This window comes from Corylus avellana, chromosome 3, assembly GCF_965113065.1.
Source record: "Corylus avellana chromosome 3, dhCorAvel1.hap1.2, whole genome shotgun sequence".
Taxonomy (NCBI): domain Eukaryota; kingdom Viridiplantae; phylum Streptophyta; class Magnoliopsida; order Fagales; family Betulaceae; genus Corylus; species Corylus avellana.
In genome coordinates, this window is record NC_142492.1 from 8,290,835 (window position 1) to 8,311,052 (window position 20,218).

The 20,218-nt window shown below is 35.8% G+C and overlaps 3 protein-coding genes across 5 annotated transcripts; 2 read left to right on the plus strand and 1 right to left on the minus strand.

The window, feature by feature from the left end:
• Nucleotides 1-7,261: 7,261 nt before the first annotated feature.
• LOC132176084 (phosphatidylinositol 4-kinase gamma 4) lies at nucleotides 7,262-10,518 on the plus strand. The gene is made up of 2 exons (XM_059588204.2): nucleotides 7,262-9,239; nucleotides 9,669-10,518. The coding sequence occupies exons 1-2, from the start codon at nucleotides 7,902-7,904 to the stop codon at nucleotides 10,044-10,046; spliced, it is 1,716 nt and encodes a 571-aa protein (XP_059444187.2). The 5' UTR covers nucleotides 7,262-7,901; the 3' UTR covers nucleotides 10,047-10,518.
• Nucleotides 10,519-13,467: 2,949 nt separating this feature from the next.
• On the plus strand, nucleotides 13,468-14,291 carry LOC132176012 (uncharacterized). Its single transcript, XM_059588114.2, has one exon. It carries the CDS (start codon nucleotides 13,580-13,582, stop codon nucleotides 14,219-14,221), a length of 642 nt encoding a protein of 213 aa, XP_059444097.1. The 5' UTR covers nucleotides 13,468-13,579; the 3' UTR covers nucleotides 14,222-14,291.
• Nucleotides 14,292-14,297: 6 nt separating this feature from the next.
• LOC132176524 (alpha/beta-Hydrolases superfamily protein) lies at nucleotides 14,298-19,957 on the minus strand. Of its 3 annotated transcripts, none has more exons than XM_059588758.2 (3): nucleotides 17,883-17,966; nucleotides 17,452-17,535; nucleotides 14,298-16,861 (listed from the first exon to the last, which is right to left on the minus strand). In XM_059588758.2, exons 2-3 carry the CDS (start codon nucleotides 17,484-17,486, stop codon nucleotides 15,880-15,882), a joined length of 1,017 nt encoding a protein of 338 aa, XP_059444741.2. In that variant the 5' UTR covers nucleotides 17,487-17,535; nucleotides 17,883-17,966; the 3' UTR covers nucleotides 14,298-15,879. The 3 variants fall into 3 exon arrangements, with proteins under 3 accessions (XP_059444741.2, XP_059444742.2, XP_059444740.2); XM_059588757.2 differs by lacking the exon at nucleotides 17,452-17,535 and adding an exon at nucleotides 19,791-19,957 and having other exon boundaries at nucleotides 14,300-16,861; nucleotides 17,883-17,995; XM_059588759.2 differs by lacking the exon at nucleotides 17,452-17,535 and having other exon boundaries at nucleotides 17,883-17,953.
• Between the last annotated feature and the right edge of the window lie 261 nt (nucleotides 19,958-20,218).

Consider the following 20,218-nt stretch of genomic DNA (forward strand, 5'->3'; position numbering starts at 1 on the left):
TAAGATTACGGTTTGAGGTTATAAAATGTCGGAAAAACCCTTTTGGATTTTGATTCCGAGCTCTGTTAAGGTACTCCACTTCTTATTATTAATTTTTTATAAACCGACGTGGCAGTCACCACGTCACACTTAAAATGCCAGTGGTTGTGACAATTCATATAATATTTACCATATTTATAAGTTGACGAGACAGTCTATGTTTCTTTATCACATTAACTACAAAAATGTAAATAGTTATGTTACCGTCCGCATGATTAAGGACCAAACTAAAATTTCAAGTTGGGGGCAAACAATGACTTTTTTGGAAATAAAAATTAATTTTTGAGGGCCTATCTTACTAAAAAAAAAAAAAAAAAAAAAAAAATTAGAGAAATTCTTAAAATGCAACTACGGTTATGTGTAGTTCCACCTTGACCTTGCACATGACACTCATTTTTATAAAATATGAATTAATGCGCGTGTTTATAAAGTATTGTAGTAAAAGTTGCGGTGAGCAAACATTTTCCTTAGATCCAAAGATGAATACCCAACCTTGAGGAATTAAATGTGTTAGAGATATAAATATATGGAGACACTGTCACTACCCTTAAGTAATTATGTTACATGACTTTCAGGCATTGATGTAGGTTTCAACATTATAAGTGCAATCTTGTGATTGTCCATAAAAATTGTGGAACAGAGATTTCTCGCAATTAAGTTGTTCGAAGTTTTTTGAAATTGGGATAATCTAAGAGATAAAGAGTTATGGGATCTACTTCTCTAAGTTGCCTAGGGTGTTGAGCCCACCTGTTCGGAACAAATGAACCTTACAATAATTCATTTCTCTTGAATTGCTTGAATTTTAAAGAAACCCAAACAAAATTGTAAGAGGATCATTCAATAAATGGTTAGTACTAGAATCAATCTTTATTTGAGTAAATGAGTTCCAACATTTTTCTGTTAATATGTGGTTGGTTCAATCTTGGGGCTTGGGGCTTGTCTTAGGATATATTTAGAGGTAGTTAATTCTTTGGATGTTTATATTGTTTTTTTTTTTTTTTTTTTTTTTTTTTTTTTTGTTTAGATTAGGATGCTGCCAACATCCTTTGACTGAGGTGGTAGGGGTTGGCTGGTTAGACCCCTATCTTTGTATTCCTTGTGTTTTCTATTAATTCATTCTTTTTATAAAACTATTATTTGAACTAAGGTTTAACTACCCACACCCGTAGGCATCACACTCACACATATGTGCTTTAAAACATATTACTCATAAACCTGCTCAAGTTTTTGTCTTAAACAAAAAGGAGAGAAATGCAAGTTAATCAGTATATAATTTTAAAAAACTTCATTTGGAAAATTACTTACTGATAAAGCAATTGATCGTATTGTCAAATTTAGTCATTAGACATTTGCGCAATAAGTAGAGATAGTCGGAGACTTGCTGAACCTTGCCGGTTAAGGAACTCTTTAATACTTAAGTCAACAAAGAAAATTGCATAATGCTCAAGTTTTCTCAAATTGAGTATGAGTATAGCTGTATAGGTGTGCCTAGAATGATGATATGATCTTCTCTTATATGGAGCGCTCTGTGGTGAGTTTTGGCCTTAGCCAAATTCTTAGTTGTTTTGAATGTAAGTAAAACTGAAATCACGACATAGTTATCCTTAGTCCTACAATCCCAGCATTCTTTTAACGAGAGTTACTGTCTTTATTTACATAGTTATTATATTGATGTGGTTAGTCAAGGTATTTGTGTTTTCCCTTCTGGTTGGATCCTATCATCTATTATATTATTGATTATGTTCTTTTGTGTTTGCTTTCATAATTTAGTAAGGACTTGCGGTTCGAGCTTTATCATCCTAACTTGATCTTAATATGTTTTTCGACCCTATGTATATATAAGTTATGTTAGTTGATATGTGACAAATTTCTTCTATAAATCGCAAGAGTAATTTAAAATGAAAAATTACAGTAAAAAAGAAAAAAAATCTGCACTTTATGTAAAGTTATCCCATATTCTGTAGTTTTATGTGAGAAAAGAGTATAAAATAGACATTGTATGCAAGTTTATTCCGTTTTTGTTTGAGTTTGATTTACAATTATCATTACTCAAAAAAATTTCAAAGACTAATTAAGTTTGCTTCCAACTATGAAATAATTATAAAATGATAAATAACGTTACTCCTTTCTTTCTAGGGGATAAAAGTATTTAGAGTCTGTTTATGATTACGTTTGAAAAATAGAGTTTTTAAGTCTAAAAAGAGCTTTTGGACAAAAGCTTCATTTTTAAGGTTTTGCCAAAAGTATGTTTTGGCCATTTTTAGGCCTTTTAAACCTTTAAAAGTGCTTTTAATTTTTATCAAACGAGTATTTTTTTTCTTCAAACGAACTTTTTAAGTATTAAAAGCACTTTTAAGTCTTTCAAACACAACCTTAAACAATTTCTTAACATCGTCTGAAAAATAATTGAAAATTAAAAGCGATGCTTTCCGCCATCGCTTTAATTTTGAAAGAAGCGCAAAGTACGATGACATAGACAAAAAGTATAATATGATCTTCTATCACATACAGACACGTGTGCAGTGTCTTGCCGACCACAACGGTAATTCCCATCAACGGCTACTAAAGGAGCATCGTCTACTAAATCTGCACTACTGACACGAAAGAATCTGTGGTTCACAAGAAAAGAAATCAGCTGGGTCGGTTTAAGGCTAAGCTTTTCTCTGGCGGTATTTTTTCAAATGTGGGAATTGGGATCAAAGTAATTATATATTCTTTTGTTAAGAACGCCACACATATTCTTTCTTTGTCTTTCTCCCCATTGCTTCATTTTTTTTCAACTACTAGTTTAATTTATGGTTAATTTATGAAATAGGAAAAGACCGGATCCGTTGAATTTGCCACGTGTGAAATTAAGAAACCGCATTGTTTATTATTATTATTATTATTATTATTATTAATCCGAGAATGGAGTTATGGGGTGTAAGGTCCCATGGCCACATGAAGAACCATGATAGTGCCATAGGACCCATTAAAGCACTTCATCCTTTTGTTGTACCATCTTTCATTAACAAATCAACATTTATCTCCACCATAATGCAACCACTAAAGGCAAGCTCATAATAGACCTTAGGTCCACCTATCCAACCTTTTAATTTCTTGTTGCTTATCTCAAAGCAAATCCCCAATACTTTAGAAGTTAGAACCCTTGGTCGGTGCACGTACCCTAGCAGTTCTTTTTAGGAACCTTCGTGGCAACAATTTGTTTGCAAATTGAAAGCAAATGAATAGATAAATCAAGCTTTGGAGACATCATTAGGCAAATGGGCTATATAATAACTAATCATGATGGGGATTGACAACAATTCGCTAATTAAATTGCAGTAATCTGAACCGTTAGCGAGAGAGGGTTTTATAGGATTTGTTTGTCTAAAAATGTGAACTTTACACCTCGAGCTGTCCGAACACTTATTCAGACACGTAAATTTCATCGAGCCTTCTCTCATTATCTGCAATAATCGAATTGCAACCAATACTGATCCACTCTAGCGGCTTTAATTGATTAAAAAGAGGAAATTCTTTAAAGTATTACCCTTCTTGGAGACACAATAGTACATTGGCCATGATCAATCAAGCAAAAAGTGCGGTTGAGTAGTGCTTTTGCAGATTTGCATTATGGATTTGGGACCCTTTTCTTGTGCACCGGCGATGAACTTGGCCCTTGATCGAACACAAAAGTTCTACAAAGCATACAAACAAAGAGAAAGGGGTTGTGAACCCAAGAGATGCTTGCTGACTTAATTAATTTACATAATTATTATCTTAATATTGTCAGTCAAATAATGTAGCCAAATTGCTTTACATTTAATCACTTCAGACGTGTGTGCAGTACTACACGTGTATAGCACTTATTCAAAAAATTAAACCCTTTAAAAATTATATATTGCATATGAATGAGAGATTAAAAAACAAGTACAACAATTATGTATGGTTTTTAATTCATTTCAAAACAAATTAACATTAAGAAACCTTGACTCAAACACCATCACTATCTTCGACAAATCATCTTCTCAGACCTTGTCACACTTCACCTTATGGACCTCGTGGATGTAGTAAGTTTTGGCATGATAATCCGTCTACAGCAAACACATGAAATTTTAAGAACAAATAAAGAAAAATTTCAAAATCCCGGCCCCAATTCCGTCCCCGATCTTAAGTAGGTATGTTTTTTACCATATTCATAAATCATCCTATTAAGAAATAATCTTGGGGTATGTGTTAAATAACTGTTTTGAAAAGTAATTTTTGGTTTTGGTTTGAAAAAGTATTTTGATGACATAATGAGAAAAGTTTTTTTTTTTTTTTGGGGGGGGTGTGGGGGATCAATCAATGCTTGAAAAGTATTTTATACTTTAAATTGTTTGTTTACAAACCCTTTACCTTTTTAAAACAATTTAAAGAGCTACAGGTGGTGTTGTTGGATATCTCGTTCTAACTAATATTGAACTACCAAACTCCCAACTCCCAAATGGAGGAAAAATAAGGACCCAAAAAAAAAAACAAAATAAAAACTTATACTAGTTTGTTAATATGTTTAAAAAAAAGTGTTCATGTGATATAAGAATAATGCTATAAATATATTTTTATTTCACAATATTGATGGGACAAACTCAACTAGTATTTGAATAAAAAAATTAATGATTAATTAAGATTGAAAGGTAGTATTATAAGATAATGTTTCCAACATTATTCTTGATATAAAGATAAAATTAGTTTTGAGTTATTTTCGTTTTGAAAATTAAAAACGAGAGAAACAAATTTCTTTTAGGGGTAATTTCACTTACCCTCATAAAGTTACACGCTTTTTGTAAACACCTCTCAACGTTCAAAGTCTCTCACTTTTGTGTATTGAACTTTAATTTCCTTCCACTTTTTCCCTTTAGTTAAGATTTTCTATTAAAACCTAACAAAAATGTGTGAAATTATTAAAATACCCTTACTGAAATTACTCATTCTACCGTTTAATTTATCTGCAATATGTAACAGAAAGAAAAAAAAAAAAAAATTGAAGGAAATTAAAGTTCGATATACCAAAATGAGAAACTTTGATCATTAAAAAAATATTTATAAAAAAACGCGTAATCTCATGGGCCAAGTTAAATTACCCTTTTTTTTTTTTTTTTTTTTTATTAATCAAACAACAAAAATTAAGCTTAAAGTAAGCTTCTTTATTTATTTTATTTTTTTTATGGTTATTGTGTTGGTTGAGAACGCTGATGAGCCACGACAAAAACTTTCCATTCAGGCATTCAGAAACCTTGACATCATTTAAATCTAACGGCTCACCATATCACGTGGCATGTCGGACAAAGCAAATGCAACGGAAATATATGCATTGAATTACCAATTTAACCCTTCACTCTGACACCAAGAATTAATTCATTTCTGTTATTGAATCAAGAGATCCAATCTTAGATTGTGGCTCTTCACTAACTCTGACAAGGATTAATATGTGTCCTTATATTATTTGTTAGGATAAGGACTCTTTAATTTTATTTGAAGTAGAGACACGTGGCATTATTTACGTAATTAATTGCAACCTCCTTAATTTTTGAAAAAAAAAAAAAAAAAAGACTTTGAGTTTGGATGCAGTAAAAAAAACAATGGAAGATCTCTTGTGCCTTAAAAAAAAAGGACACAAATTTCCTTCAAATTAATTTAGAAAAAAATTTCTTCAACCTATTTTAATAAGTGGCAAATGTCATTCAACATTTTTTTATTTCTAAAAAATTAATGTTTAAGTTCATAAGTTAGTAAAATGACAATAAATGACTCTTAAAAATATTACAAAAAAAAAAGTGAGAGATGACACTTGTCACCTATTAAAGTAGTAAAATGACACTTGTCACCTATTAAAGTAGGTTGAAGGAAATTTCCTCCAAACATTTTTAGAAGAAATTTGTATCCCTCAAAAAAAGGATGAAAATCGTTTTCAATGAAGAAATAACTAGAATTCTCCTTTAATATTGTAATCGTTAGAACAGAATCATCTCAGGTCCATTTTAGACTGGAGAATATTCAGTTAACGCTTATGATCTCTTTAAAGAGATCTTAAGACCATAAATAGGACATCATGTTCTCATTAATAAAAATAATAATAAAATATTATATATATTTTAAAAATAATTAAAAAAGAAAATTATAAAAAATTAAGGGATGGTTGGCCACTCCCAATGGGTGGCCAGACCACCCCAGTTGGGGGCTGGAGGTGGCTTCGGCCTTTTTTTGGCCGGCCACCCCCAATGGCCAAACGATTTTTTTTTTTTTTTAGTTTGGCCATAGGGTGGTAGTCTGGCCACCCCTGGTCGGCCATTGGGGTGGCTTGAACTAAAATGGGGTGGTCCGGCCACCCCATGTAGCTTAGATGGGGTGGCCAACCACCCTTTTTTTACTTTTTTTTTTAATATGAAATAATATATTATTATTATTTTTTGTTAGTGGGACAAGCGTCTCATTTGTGGCTCTAAGATTTTAAAGAAAAAATCTTAGCCATGAATTAGATATTTTCCAATCCATTTTGGACTGGAGATGATCTTATTCTATAATCGTCAACATATATTTGAAGCATAAGATATTTGTTATTACTTTTTTGCTAGAAGTAAGCCAAACTCTTTATAGCGATTTCCTTACAAAATTTCAACTAGGGTTTTACTTTAATAATCACAAGTTTTTCAAGAATTATGTGCGCCAATAAGGTTAATACAAAAATCCTTTTTTAAGTCAATAAAAGGATAAATCATGGATTTTTTTAAAAAAAAGTAATGATAAATACGAAATGCACAAAAATGTAAATTAAAAAAAAAATTACATTTTTTAAAAAAAATTTAAAAAATCAATCTCCCTAAAGCGTGATTGATTTTTTTTTTAAAAAAAAATGTAAATTTCTTTGAAATGATGTAATGAATATTTTACCATGTGACATTGTATTCATCTAATCACTAAATCTGTAAAATCTAATTTTAACCACAAATAATCATTTTAACTGCAAATAGTCATTTTAACGTTAAGGAGTAGTTGACTGAAGGGGGGGCATTTCAGTAAAAATGTTCCTCCGCTCCTTCCACGAAGTTGCTTAGATTTAAAAATTTTTCTCTCCTTTTCATAGCAAACAAACGGCCGTTACAATACAGCTAACGCCGTCGTTTTCTCCCGAACAGGTCTTGGTCGTTGGGTCAAAGCCTCTATAAAGCCAACGGCTACAATACCGTTCTCTTTCTCTGTCTCTCTCATCGGCGACAATTTCCTCGGACCAGAAAACCTCGGCGAAAACTTCGGACCCATTGAAACCGACGACACCCCAATCTCGGAAAAGTTGAAAAACCCGGCTCTATCCGTCGCCGAGTAGTTCCCATTTAAGCTCCCATTTGCAGCCGATTTTTCTTCGATTCTTTCCGGCCGGTCAGAATCCACTTTCTCTCCCTCCTATTTTCCCTTCCTCAATAATATTCTTAGAGATTTTCGGCCTTCCCAAAAGTCCTCGATATTGCCCGTCATGTCCCAGCCTCTTAGACCCTGACTTTCAAAGCGCGAAAAGCTTTCGTCTTTGAAGCCAGGATGTCCAAGAGTTTGGTTTCTGGTTCATTTTTGGCTTCTGGGTTTTCCACGTTCTGGTAATTAATTAAGGCTTACTCTTGAGTTTCTGGGATTTTAGATTTTTTTTTTTCCCATGTTTTGTACAGTTTTCGTTTTTGGATTTATTTTAGAAGAGGGGGTTCTTTGATCGAATTTGATTGAAGACCCCTGTTGGGTTTGTAAATATTTATGGGTTTGTTGTAGGTTTGAAAACCCTTTTGTAAAATTGAAAAATTTAAGGCAATAAGAAACAGGTTCGTGAGTTTCTTCAACCTCAAGTTTTTCGAACAATGTCTGTTGCTGATGTTGCTCTGGGTCCGATTCGCAAGGAGCCGGTGGATTATCGAACCCGGATAGGACCTTTCTCCAGCGAATCGATCCTTGTATACCTCACTGTCGGCGGTTGTGTAATTCCTATGCGTGTGCTGGACTCCGATTCGATAGCGTCAGTGAAGCTTAGGATCCAGACATGTAAAGGGTTTGTAGTCAAGAAGCAGAAGCTAGTTTATGGAGGCAGAGAGTTAGCCAGGAACGATTGTCTCATCAAGGACTATGGTGTCACTGGTGGGGATGTTCTGCATTTGGTTCTAAGGCTCTCTGATCTCCTAGTCATCACTGTTAGGACCATTTGTGGGAAGGAATTTGAGTTCCATGTTGATCGGCATCGAAATGTCGCGTACCTTAAGCAACGTATTTGGAAGGAGGAGGCGAAAAGTTTTGTTGATGTTGAGGATGAAGAGCTTTTCTGCAATGGTAAGAAGCTCGATGATCAGATACTGATTGATGATATATGCAAGGACAACGATGCTGTGATTCATTTGCTAGTTCAGAAGTCTGCAAAAGTTAGAGCTAAGCCCGTTGAGAAGGATTTCGAACTTTCGGTTGTGGCAGCAACTGCAAGTGAAGGGAGAGATAAGCAATCCAGGGAGCTTCAAGTTGTGACAAGGGAGCCACCGGGTAGAGATTTCTGGTTGAAACCGATCATTGTTAATCCCAAGGCCAAATTGTCCCCATGTATTTGGGATATGATTAACTCTACATTTGATGGTTTAGTGAAAGGAAATGAACCTATCAGGTCCTCTGAAGGCACAGGAGGAGCTTATTTCATGCAAAATTCATTGGACCAGGAGTATGTTTCAGTTTTCAAGCCTATCGATGAGGAGCCCATGGCTGTACACAATCCCAGGGATCTACCTGTTTCAACAAATGGTGAAGGGTTAAAGAGGGGGACAAAGGTAGGAGAAGGAGGATTGAGGGAAGTTGCAGCTTATATATTGGATCATCCAAGGAGTGGACCTCGCACGCTATCAGGTGAAACGACCGGCTTTGCTGGCGTACCCCCTACCATCATGGTTCGCTGCCTGCACAAAGGATTTAATCATCCAGAAGGGTATGAAGGCAAATTAAAGAATGTTAAGATTGGATCATTGCAATTGTTCATGAAGAATGATGGAAGTTGTGAGGACATTGGTCCTGGGGCTTTTCCCGTGGATGAGGTACATAAGATCAGTGTGCTTGATATAAGATTAGCGAATGCAGATAGGCATGCTGGGAACATTTTGTTCCGCAAAGGAGAGGGTCAAACTGTGCTCATTCCAATTGATCATGGCTACTGCCTGCCTGAGAATGTAAGTATCTCTATTCTCTCCTTTTCACACCTCGCTATCTTATTAATTGTTAAGTTGTTCAAGCATAAGGCTTTTTGCCTGCATGTGATTTTGGTGTGAGTGACATTTATGGGATTATCGCATTTCAATGTCCATTGCTTGTCAAGACCTAAATGTGCTTGCTAGAGAGGTGTCTAAAGTAGGATTCAAGAACATGTGTGCACAAAATTGCATGTTCTTGTGCTTACAATTTTGTTCTCTTAGCTTTGTTTGTGTAATGAATTTTAGGAGCTTTCTCAAACTTGAGATGCAGATTTCTGGTTATTGCTAAAACCAAAAGATGCATTTTGTAGTCATGTAGCAATTGTGAATGCTAGCAGTGTGATTACTGTAAACAAATAGTTATCTTGTCCCGCCAAAATTGAGATTAGTCATTTTCTCTCTTTGCAGTTTGAAGATTGCACGTTTGATTGGCTTTACTGGCCACAGGTTCGCCAACCTTACTCTCCTGACACCATTGAGTACATAAACTCGCTAGATGCTGAACAGGATATAGCACTCCTGAAATTTTGTGGATGGGACATTTCACTTGAGTGCGCCCGGACGCTCCGAATATCCACCATGCTTCTGAAGAAAGGAGTGGAGAGAGGTCTCACCCCCTTTGCCATTGGAAGCATCATGTGCAGAGAAACTGTGACAAAGGAATCTGTGATCGAGGAGATTGTTCAGGAAGCCAAGGATTCCTTGCTCCCTGGCATGAGTGAAGCTGCATTTCTTGAAGCTGTCTCCCAGGTCATGGATTCCGTGCTTGACAAGCTAACAAAATAATTCTCCTATGATTTATATATAATCATATAATATAATATAATATAATATATGTATGTATTTACTGAATGATTGGTCCATTTTTGGATGGACTGAAGTTCGTACAAAATGTTCATGGCTTACCTTGTTCTGTATAGGCCTGAAGCTTTCCTAAATACTTTCACTTCTGTCAACAGTTACCTGGGGTTGTGTCGGGATGTTGAACAAATGCTTAAGATCATGAATAAGATGTGTTCTACAGGATTGTCTGAGATACATACATGTCGATGTTAAATCAAGACTTCTATCATCCAAGCGGCCTCAGCTTAAGTGGTTGTGAGTTATATATAGCCAAGTGATATAGATGAGGTGTTTCTTTTGACAGAGTTCTAATTGTGAGTTCTTTCTTTGAGATCGGAGGACAATAGATTCAACTGACTCGAAGCAATTAAGATTTACAAATTGGAGTGTAGTTTGTGCTCAGGTTCCATGGATTGCTGGATTGTCTTATATATATTGATTGCATAGTTGTGTGTATGTTTGATTATCTAAATAAAGCAGAAACTATAATATATATACATCCTGCTCACAGTTCATTTTTGTAGATTCCTAGTATAATGATGGAGACAGCTATTTGTTTGCTTTTTAACCAGCCGCATTTTAGCGTTGAATAAGCCCAAATTGTGATATGTTAGTTAGTAAAGGTGGTGCTGGGAAGAAAACAATGGATGCTTCTCCCTCTTAAAACAAGAGAGAGAAGTTCTAAAACCTCTTTGAGGAAAACACCGCTTTTTGTGACCATGTTTTGCCTAAGTGTCAGCCCTTCGCCACTACTGGCCTTTGTTGTTTCAATTGATGTCCTCCACCACCATGCATGGTGAGCCTCCATGGCGCGAGTGTCGCACACACCGCCTCTGTTGTCTCTCCATTTTGTCCTCGCGTTGGATCTATAACTTTCTCACTTCTCTCACAATGGATCTTTATAGTCTAAAGATTCTTAGATCTGGTTGTAGCTTTTGTTTAGGTGTCCACCAAGCATCCTTTGTCGGGTTCCTTCTTCATCAAACGCCAAGATGGTACTTTTCTTTGTTGGATCTGACCCAACCATCTTTAGTTCGAGACAGTGTCCCAATTGTTACGTTTTTCGTGCAGGTCGAAACTCACACGACAAGAAATTTCACTACCTTAAAACCGTTATAGTTACGGCTGCCGTTTACTGCTTATCTATTTGTTGTGGTTTCTCTTCTTTGGCTATTGCAATTGGTATTGTGATGGCAAATCTGCTTCAACTTTGCCTTTTCAAACCTGCTAGTTATAGCAGCCAATCCAATGGGTCAAACCATTCATTTGGCTCATTTCCAGCCGTCTTTAGAGTTTTTTTTTGCAATTTTGTGGTTGTTTTGGGGTTGTTGTGATGTTCTTCCCTTCCCTTTTTTTTTTTTTTTTTTTTTTTAATCTAAAAAGAAAAAAAGTTTGTTTCATCAAACAAACTGTGAGTTGTTGTAATAAAGAGTCACAGTTAGATGTGCATCTTTTCAGTTCCATTATCATCGTTCCTCTTAAAAAGTGCAGAGTTGCACTACTGCTGCACCTACAGCTACTGCTATAGGCCATCATCTTACACCACAAGCTTCTATTATTGCAACTTGACAATCTCCACTCTGACACCCAATTATTCACTCCAAGACTCACTCTCACCTTACTTTCTCGCCATTTGTCTCCCAACTTACAACTAACATTTTTCACACGACAAATTCCTTCTTTTTTTTTTTTTTTATTCTTCTTTTTTTAAAGTAATTAACATAAAACACTTCCATGTATATAGGTCGATTCTCAAATGATCGGGCTGTGTTTGGTAAAAAAATAGAAAAAGTGAGCAGACTGTAGCAAATTTAATTAATATGAGAAAAAAATAAGAATATTTTGTAAAAAAAGTAAAAAAAAATTATTTTATAATAATTTTTTATTTAAATAGTAATAAAAAATAAGAATATTAAAATTAATTTTTTTTTAAAAAAATTTGATTTTTTGATCCGGCTCAATCCGGCCCTTTGCCAAACACACATTTCTTTTATGTCTTTATTTACTAAACCGGAGATTACATGGAATGGTGACAACTTAAAAACCAAATTTTAGAAATTCTGTTGGAAAAACCTAGCATTTTTCAAATAAAATAATAATAAACAAAGTGTCATGGTCTCACCTTTCACACCGTTGTCCCCTGCCCCAACTCTCATTTTCCTCGCTTATTATTATTATTTTTTTTCACAGGGTTGTCTTTTCTGTTCAGACAAGTGCCACCACCTAGATCCGTTACCAACATCTTTTCATTACACAATAAGATTAATTATTATTAAAATTTAAAAAAAATACCTCTCAAATCATATATGAAACTCGAGAGAATTAAAATAAGGGTAAATACTCTAAACCCTCCTAAGATTTTTCAAAATTTTTTTTTTTTCTTGAGGTTTTATTTTTATCACAGGAGGTTTCTATTGTTTTGATAAATAACCAAATTAGTCTATCCGTTAGTTGACTGTTAGTTGACCGTTAGGACTGACACATGGACCAATCAAATATTGACACGTGGCACATATTTAATTTTTTTATTTTTTTAAAAAAATTAAAAATAAAAAAAAATAAAAAAGGAAAAAAAAAATTGGGGGTGGTTTCCCAGTACCCACTGGGGGTGGCTCGGCCACCCCACGGAACCTTGGGGTTGGTCGAAACCACCCCCAATGGTGGCTGGGGGTGGCCGAAACCCACCCCCAGTGGGTACTGGGGGTGGCTTGGCCACCCCCAAATGGCCAAGGAGCCACCCCCAATTTTTTTTCCTTCTCTTTTCTTTTTTACTTTTTTTTTTTTTTTCAAAATACATTTTTTTTAATTTTTTTTTTTAAAATTAAGTATATGCCACGTGTCAGCATCTGATTGGTCCACGTGTCAGTCCTAACGGTCAACTAACGAATGGACTAACTTGGTCATTTATCAAAACTACATAGACCTCCTGTGATAAAAATAAAACCCAAAAAAAAAAAAAAAAAAGTTGAAAAACCCTATGGAGGTTTAGAGTATTTAACCCTTAAAATAATTAATCAAAAGAAATATTAAATATGATAATAAATTTCACGTTATTTTGATATTTATTTCTTAGTAAAATAAAATTGATACTCTTAACATTTCCAAAAAAACACTACATTTTTTATTTTAGTTATCTTTATTTTAACTACTTATTTCACTATTTTATTTAAATATTTTTTTGTTTTAGTTTAAAACACTTATATTCTAAAGTCATGTCCATGTTTATCATTATTTTTTTTTTAGTCTAATTTTAATTAATATATTATATTATGGTTTTTCTCGTTAATATTTTATTATTATGTCTCTTCGTTTAGATGTTATATTACGTTGTGTCTGAAAGAGAATAAGAAAAGAAAACAAGACTCAAAGATATTTATATACCGAAGCCAACGTCAAGAAAGCCCTTAGCTTGCACCTTATCTCTCTCACTCTGACAGACACACACACGCACACTGCTCGGCGATCCAGTCGGAGCGATGAGCAAGCCACACAGCCACCGGCCACCGTCGGGCCGAACCAACCTGGCCTCGTGCATAGTGGCCACCATCTTCCTCATCTTCGTCGTCATCATCGTCCTCATCGTCTACTTCACCGTCTTCAAGCCCCACGACCCCAAGATCTCCGTAAACGCCGTCCAGCTCCCGTCATTCTCCATCGCCAACGGCACAGCCACCTTCACCTTCTCCCAGTACGCCGCCATCCGAAACCCCAACCGCGCCGTCTTCTCCCACTACGACAGTACCCTCCAGCTCCTCTACTCCGGCTCCCAAGTCGGCTTCATGTTCATCCCCGCCGGCAAGATCGACCCCGGCCAGACCCAGTACATGGCCGCGACCTTCTCCGTCCAGTCCTTCCCCTTAACGGCTCCCCAAACCGTCGGAGCCATGGTACCCCAACAGTCCTTCCCCTCGACGGCCCCCGAAACCATCGGACCCATGGGGCCCCAGCTCGCCGGCGGCGGGTTCCGAGTCGGCCCGACAATGGAGATCGAGTCGAGGATGGAGCTGGCCGGTCGGGTTCGGGTTCTGCACTTCTTCACTCACCACGTGGAGTCTCGTGCCGGCTGTAAGGTTGTCATTGCGGTGAGTGATGGCTCTGTGTTAGGATTCCACTGCTAATTCTTTGTTTTCTTTTTTTCTTTTTTTTTTGGGTAATTGTAGTTAGTTTTTTTTTTTTTTTTTTTTTTTGGATTTTTCTTAGGTTTTTGTGTGACCCAATTGGTTGGAGAAACTAGAAAGTGTAAAAAAAGAAGAAATTAATTTTCTGATTAAAACTTAGATTTTGAGCTTAAATTTTTTTTTTTTTTGGTAAAGTTTGAGGCTTTGATTGGTGGATAAAAAAAAAAGAAAAGGGTTTTTTCTCTTATGGGATGGAGAAAAATGAAAAGGGCGGAAGAGGGCATTTGCTTTTGTTTTGTGGAGATTAATTGGGCAGTAAGTAAAGTTTGATGCCATTATGACGATATTTAGGAGGTGGGGGGGATTGAATTAATTAAGAAGAACAAGTGTGAGAGTAAAACATGGCGACAGAGGTGGTGGAAACCCACATATAGGAAAGGTCAAAAAAGCAGGCTCGAATCCCAAGGCAAATGGGACAATAATGACACTTGAGGAGCCTTTGTCTCCAATTCTGCACTGGACCCAACAAAGTTAAAATAATAAAAATCTCACCTCCAAATCCACTTCTTTTACTGACTTACTGCACTGGATCGCAATTTTTGACTTGCTGGTTGAGCTCCCAATGCAAAACACCAACTCAAATTAGAATATGAATATTTAATTTTATTAATTAAATAAGTCGAGTTAAATCTGGTCGAACTAAATAGAAATTAGAAAGTTAGAGTCGGTTTGATTGTTTATTTCTTAATGCATTGGATGGGGTGTACTTAGCTCCACTGCAACAGTTAAACACCCTTCAATTACATGCTAGCTCGGTATAACAAATTATAAAAGAATTGTATATTCGTCGGTTAAACCCCCCCCAATCATGAAAGATGAAACACCTTAGGGAAGAAGCATTTTTTATTTCTCAAAAGTTGAGAAACTACTCATTTGTTTCGCAGTTTCTTTATGATAAACTAAGTCCTCGTTACTGGCCATGGCAATTTCCTTGAACAAAGCCGCATTTCGCGCGTCTTTACAAACTATACCATTTCACTCGGACCACAAAAAATAAAGGTGGAAATTTGGTGGTGATTAGGTATTTACTTCAATGTTTGAAGGCGATATTCTCTTGATTGTCTTTTGGGTTTTCTTGGGTGGGTCCTGATCATTAGTGTTTTTGTAATGGCTATGGAGAAAAGGTGTAGACAAAATATATAAGCACTTCATACTTGAGGTTACATGGATTTGAAGATAAGGAAGAAATCAATCTCACATAACATAACATAGACCAATTTATTTGGACACAAACTATAACATTCATTAACAATGACCCCAAGGTACATACAAATGTGCAAATCAATTCAAATGGATATGCCATGAAAGAAGTTGGAGGCTTCAAACCTCCTTGCTGCAAACCATAGACAGAGACCAGCCTTCTATCCTAGTGTCAATTTGAAATGAACTGGCTGAGATCAGGCAGTTGCAGGATACCAAGCTGATTAAATCTGCTCCCATAATTAATTACAACGGAAGACCAAAATAATTTATCATCAACGCAAACGTAAGGCGTAAGAAATGTTATTTAGTGTGCTGCTATACGATTGCTATACAATTGAGATTATATAGACAGTCGTATAACAATCAACTAAATAACATTAAAATCATTACGATAATTATGATAATAGCTGTCTATACTTGTAGAGCTTGGATTGCAAGTTTAGATCAGGTGCCCACCACTGGTGAATTCCATGAGCTTGTTTAAAATCCTGGGAAGGAGTTTGGTTAATGGTCAGACTAGCAGAAGGAATGAGGTGAAGTGGTTCTGACTCCTTCCCCATCGCATTCATTAGCAGACCTGCAATGGAGTTCTGGGTTGCTAATCTCTCAATACCTCCTGCACCAATCTCTTCCATCTTTTTCCTGTGTTCAAAATACCCAATATATTCTGAACCAATGTGATCACCAGGGTTCACAAATAGACAAGGGGCCCATGCAGACAAAGTAGCAAATGGATCTTCCGCATTATTCCTCTGGTGTTTACCCTTCATAGCAAGAGTGAGCCCTGCTGTGATCACACTGCCTGCAATTCGAATCCCATGTTTCAGTCTTTTATCCTTAATTCTCTCAATTGGGGCAGAAAAGAATGGCGGATTGAAAAGAAAAGATTCGAGAAAGATGCCGGTCTTGGCCGTAGTTTTTCCAGCAAGCATTGCCATTGCTGACCCGAGGGAGTGGCCAGCTAACCAGACATTTGAATCGCCAACTGCAGCAACCATGTTTCGGACAGCTTGCATAGCAATCTCAAAACGAGATGTCCGGTGAAGTCCATTCTGAAGGAGGTGCAGATCCAACTCGAGATCCCGTGAGAGGGAGTCTGGCTTATTCAAGGTGCCTCGGAAAGCAATCACATATCGTGGACTTCCATCTAGTGAGTGGTTGTGGTGAGACGCTGGAGGATTGAATTCATAAATGACACCAAAGATGGAAGAATCAGCATCATCTACAAGATGACGAAGCAACCGAAAATGGAAAAACTCCCACCAAGGAGGAGCAAGGGCATGGGGACCTTCACGTTTTACTTGGCGGTCCCGTTCAAGAATATAGACACCCTGAACCAAACAGGCAGCAACAGACCTTCTATGGTGTGCACTCTCCCTGCATATAGCACATAGCATCTTGTAAATACAGAAAGAGAACATCCAGCAAAACTAAACCGATGTTGACTTAGAACTATTCCAATATAGGATGAAACTGTTGTAGTTTTAAGGACCACAAGAGGATCTTCGTAGAATTAAAGGATTTATTCTTTAAGACTCTTTCTTTGGGCTGCTGCCTCAAATTGTAATTTTTCGAATTTTAATGTCTTTTTAGGTCTCTTCTCTGCTACTTGCTAGGCTTGTCTCTTGTATATTTCATGTGTAATTGAGTTACGCCTTTTCTCTCTTATATGTATATATATAGGATGAAATTGACTTAAACAAAAGATAGCCCATGTATGGGAAGTTTAGCCTAAGGACAAAATCTTTATATTCTAAACAGTAAGAATCCAAACTGACGTCAAATACTATGCTCCCAAGTCAATGTCAACAAGCATAATGGGCACCAGCATCTAGATGTGTTAAAAATATAAAACTGGGTGTAATTAGAACACATGTTACTCTTACTGGGAAAGGGGATGAAGCCTATGAGTCATAATTCCAACCTGTAAGTTGCATCAGAAAGAAATTTTTTTCTTTTTTGCTTACAAGTAATTAACCCCAAGGGGAGGGGGAGGTTTCATCTAGTGACTTTCACATCTTGACGCGTGGTTCCCAGTCGATTGAGCTACCCTTTGGAGTTGGAAAAAAGAAAAATTAGCCCATGAATTGCAAGTTTAATCCAATCAGATTACACTCTCGATTGAAACAGCTCAGAAAAAACCATCTTTCTATTGTTTAATTATCAAGGACCAATCTCAGTCCATTTGCAAGAGTTGAAAATATACCATTGCTCAGTCACAAGCACACCCTACATATCATCTTCAAAGAAACTCAGCGACCATAGACCAAAAAAGAGAAATAAATTTTGAAACAGGGGACTATTATTTATTATCTATTCTTCTTTTTCTTTCCTTCTATCTTTCATTCTTTTTTGTTTTTCTGTTTTTGATTGGGAGGGGGAAGGCTGAAGGTCTTACCAGTCAACAGAAGTTAGGTGTAATGGCCCTGAAAGGCTAAAGTCTTCCGTCTCGGAGGCCATTACACCATATGTTCCTTATCCCTCTTCCCCTTGATATCCTCAAAAGCTGTTCTGCAATGCACAAGGCCAGAAAGTGTTCAGAGGTCATAGTAGATTTGCACTGCGGATACTAGATTGAAGAACTAAATTGGCAAAACAATTTGATTGCAACCAATCTCAAAACAATGCAAACCCTTTGGAAAACTCATTATTTGCTTTGAAAATCCATCTCAACAACAATCACTTCAAGAGCACGGAAGACAGTTTCCAAGCTCTCTGGTATAAACTATTTCCAAGGTATGTTTATCTAAATCAAACACAATAACTTCAACAGAATCTTTTGTTTATCAAGTTTTTCAAGAGTTCCTCAAGCCTAATGAATTCCAAGGATCTTTCACTTGTTATTTATACAGTACACACTCTACATTGATGTATGAATCATCCCAAACCAACAGAGCGTGATTGGAACCCCCAACCTCACAAAAAAAAATAATAATAAAAAATAAATAAACCTTTTCCAAACAATACAGACATGGTTTTTCCATCCAAATTACTAAGGACTGCCAACAAAAGTTCTAAAAAAATTCCTATATTCCTTTCCATACAAAATATGGCCATGAGTAGGCCATCCGTAGAAATTAAGAAGTATTTAAAACCATACACTTATTTAGAGATTTTCAATTATAATAACTTCGATCAGACCCTTCTAATTGGAGCATAGCCAACTTCTAGATTCTAGACAATAAACTGCAACAAGAAAACCACTTTGGAAGCACTTCAAACCTTATTTCCAACATACAAATAGTCACCTCATGGTACGTCCAAGTTTTTAAGAAAAAAATACTTCAATAAATCAAGAGAAGTAGAGTACAATTAAAACTGAAACTCCTTAATACATGGAGTTAGTTTTATCCAGAAAACTGAATACAAGATTTAAATATATAAAATCTAATCTATACATTTGAATTTAAAGTTGGAATTCCCAATACTATCTCTGCTTTTGCCGTGATTGGCTGTGTTTGAATATTTGTTGCATTATCACTATATTTCTCATTCCAATCAAGTATCTACCTTTACGTTAAAAAGAATCCCCATGAAAATAGATAAATGAATGAATACAGAAGCATGTGGTTGTTGTATCTTTACCGGAGACTTTTTCATGTAGACCCTCACCCTTATTCCCCATAAGCTAATATTTTGCAACCTAACAAATGCTACTGTGCAACGAGAACATTGTCTTTTTCACCTTGTAGTCTAGCAAGAATGATAATGGTGCAGGTAAATAAAATTTTAATAAGCATAGAGAAGATCCAACATTTTTTTTTTGTTAGTTCATTCTCTTTTGAACACAGCATATGCAAGTTTTACAATATACTGGAATAATTTACTCAAGTTTGACCAAATCATAAATCTCTTTTATAGTTTGTTTCTGTTGTCTTCCTAGGAGATCCAAATCATAATCAATAGCTCAAAATCGTCTTAAATTAGGAGTAGTTGCCAAAAATACATAAGCTTTACATAAGACCTATTAAGAAATGCAAGTTTTGTTTTTTCTTTTTAAGATTTTAATTAACAGAACAAGCATAAGAGCCATCATGAAAAATGCTCAAAACAAGCCTTATTTTACCTCCCCTTCATTTTCAGCATGGTTGCTAAGAGACCATTTTGGAGAAAAAAGAAAACTTTGATTTCTTACATACAAAACCAAATCAACCCCAACCCATTACAAGGTTCGAGCTTTTCTTTCTGAACATCCTCCAACACTGATAAATCAAACTGACATTCTGATAACCAATGCTCCTGGAGGCTAACATATCAAAAGCCAAGAGAGAGAAAAAAATTTAAAAAAAAAAAAAAAAAAATGTACCTTCAAGAAATTACAGTAGATATCAGATCTGAAGAAATGTGCAGAAGGGTTCCATTTCTATCATTTTTCATTTGGAAATGAGAGAGAACATATTTCTCTATCCTATATGCAGAGGATGATGGCGATTGTCGGAATCTTGAACCAAAGATTCGTTGGAGTCCGTGTGAAGCGAAAGCGTTGAAAGACGGTGTCGTTTCTATTTACGTCCTGGTTTGGCTTAATACGGTATCATTCATCATTCTTAAGTAGCATGTCAAAAAAACAAAAAAAAAAAACAAGTGGATGTGAATATGCTACATAAAAAAGAAAGCTAGAAAAATGCTCTACTTGAGAATGTTGAGAAGCATTTCTCAATTTAGAATCCCTAATATAATTATTCTGCGTATAATTTTTTAGATCTTAATAATTATTTTTAAAGTAAATAGTTA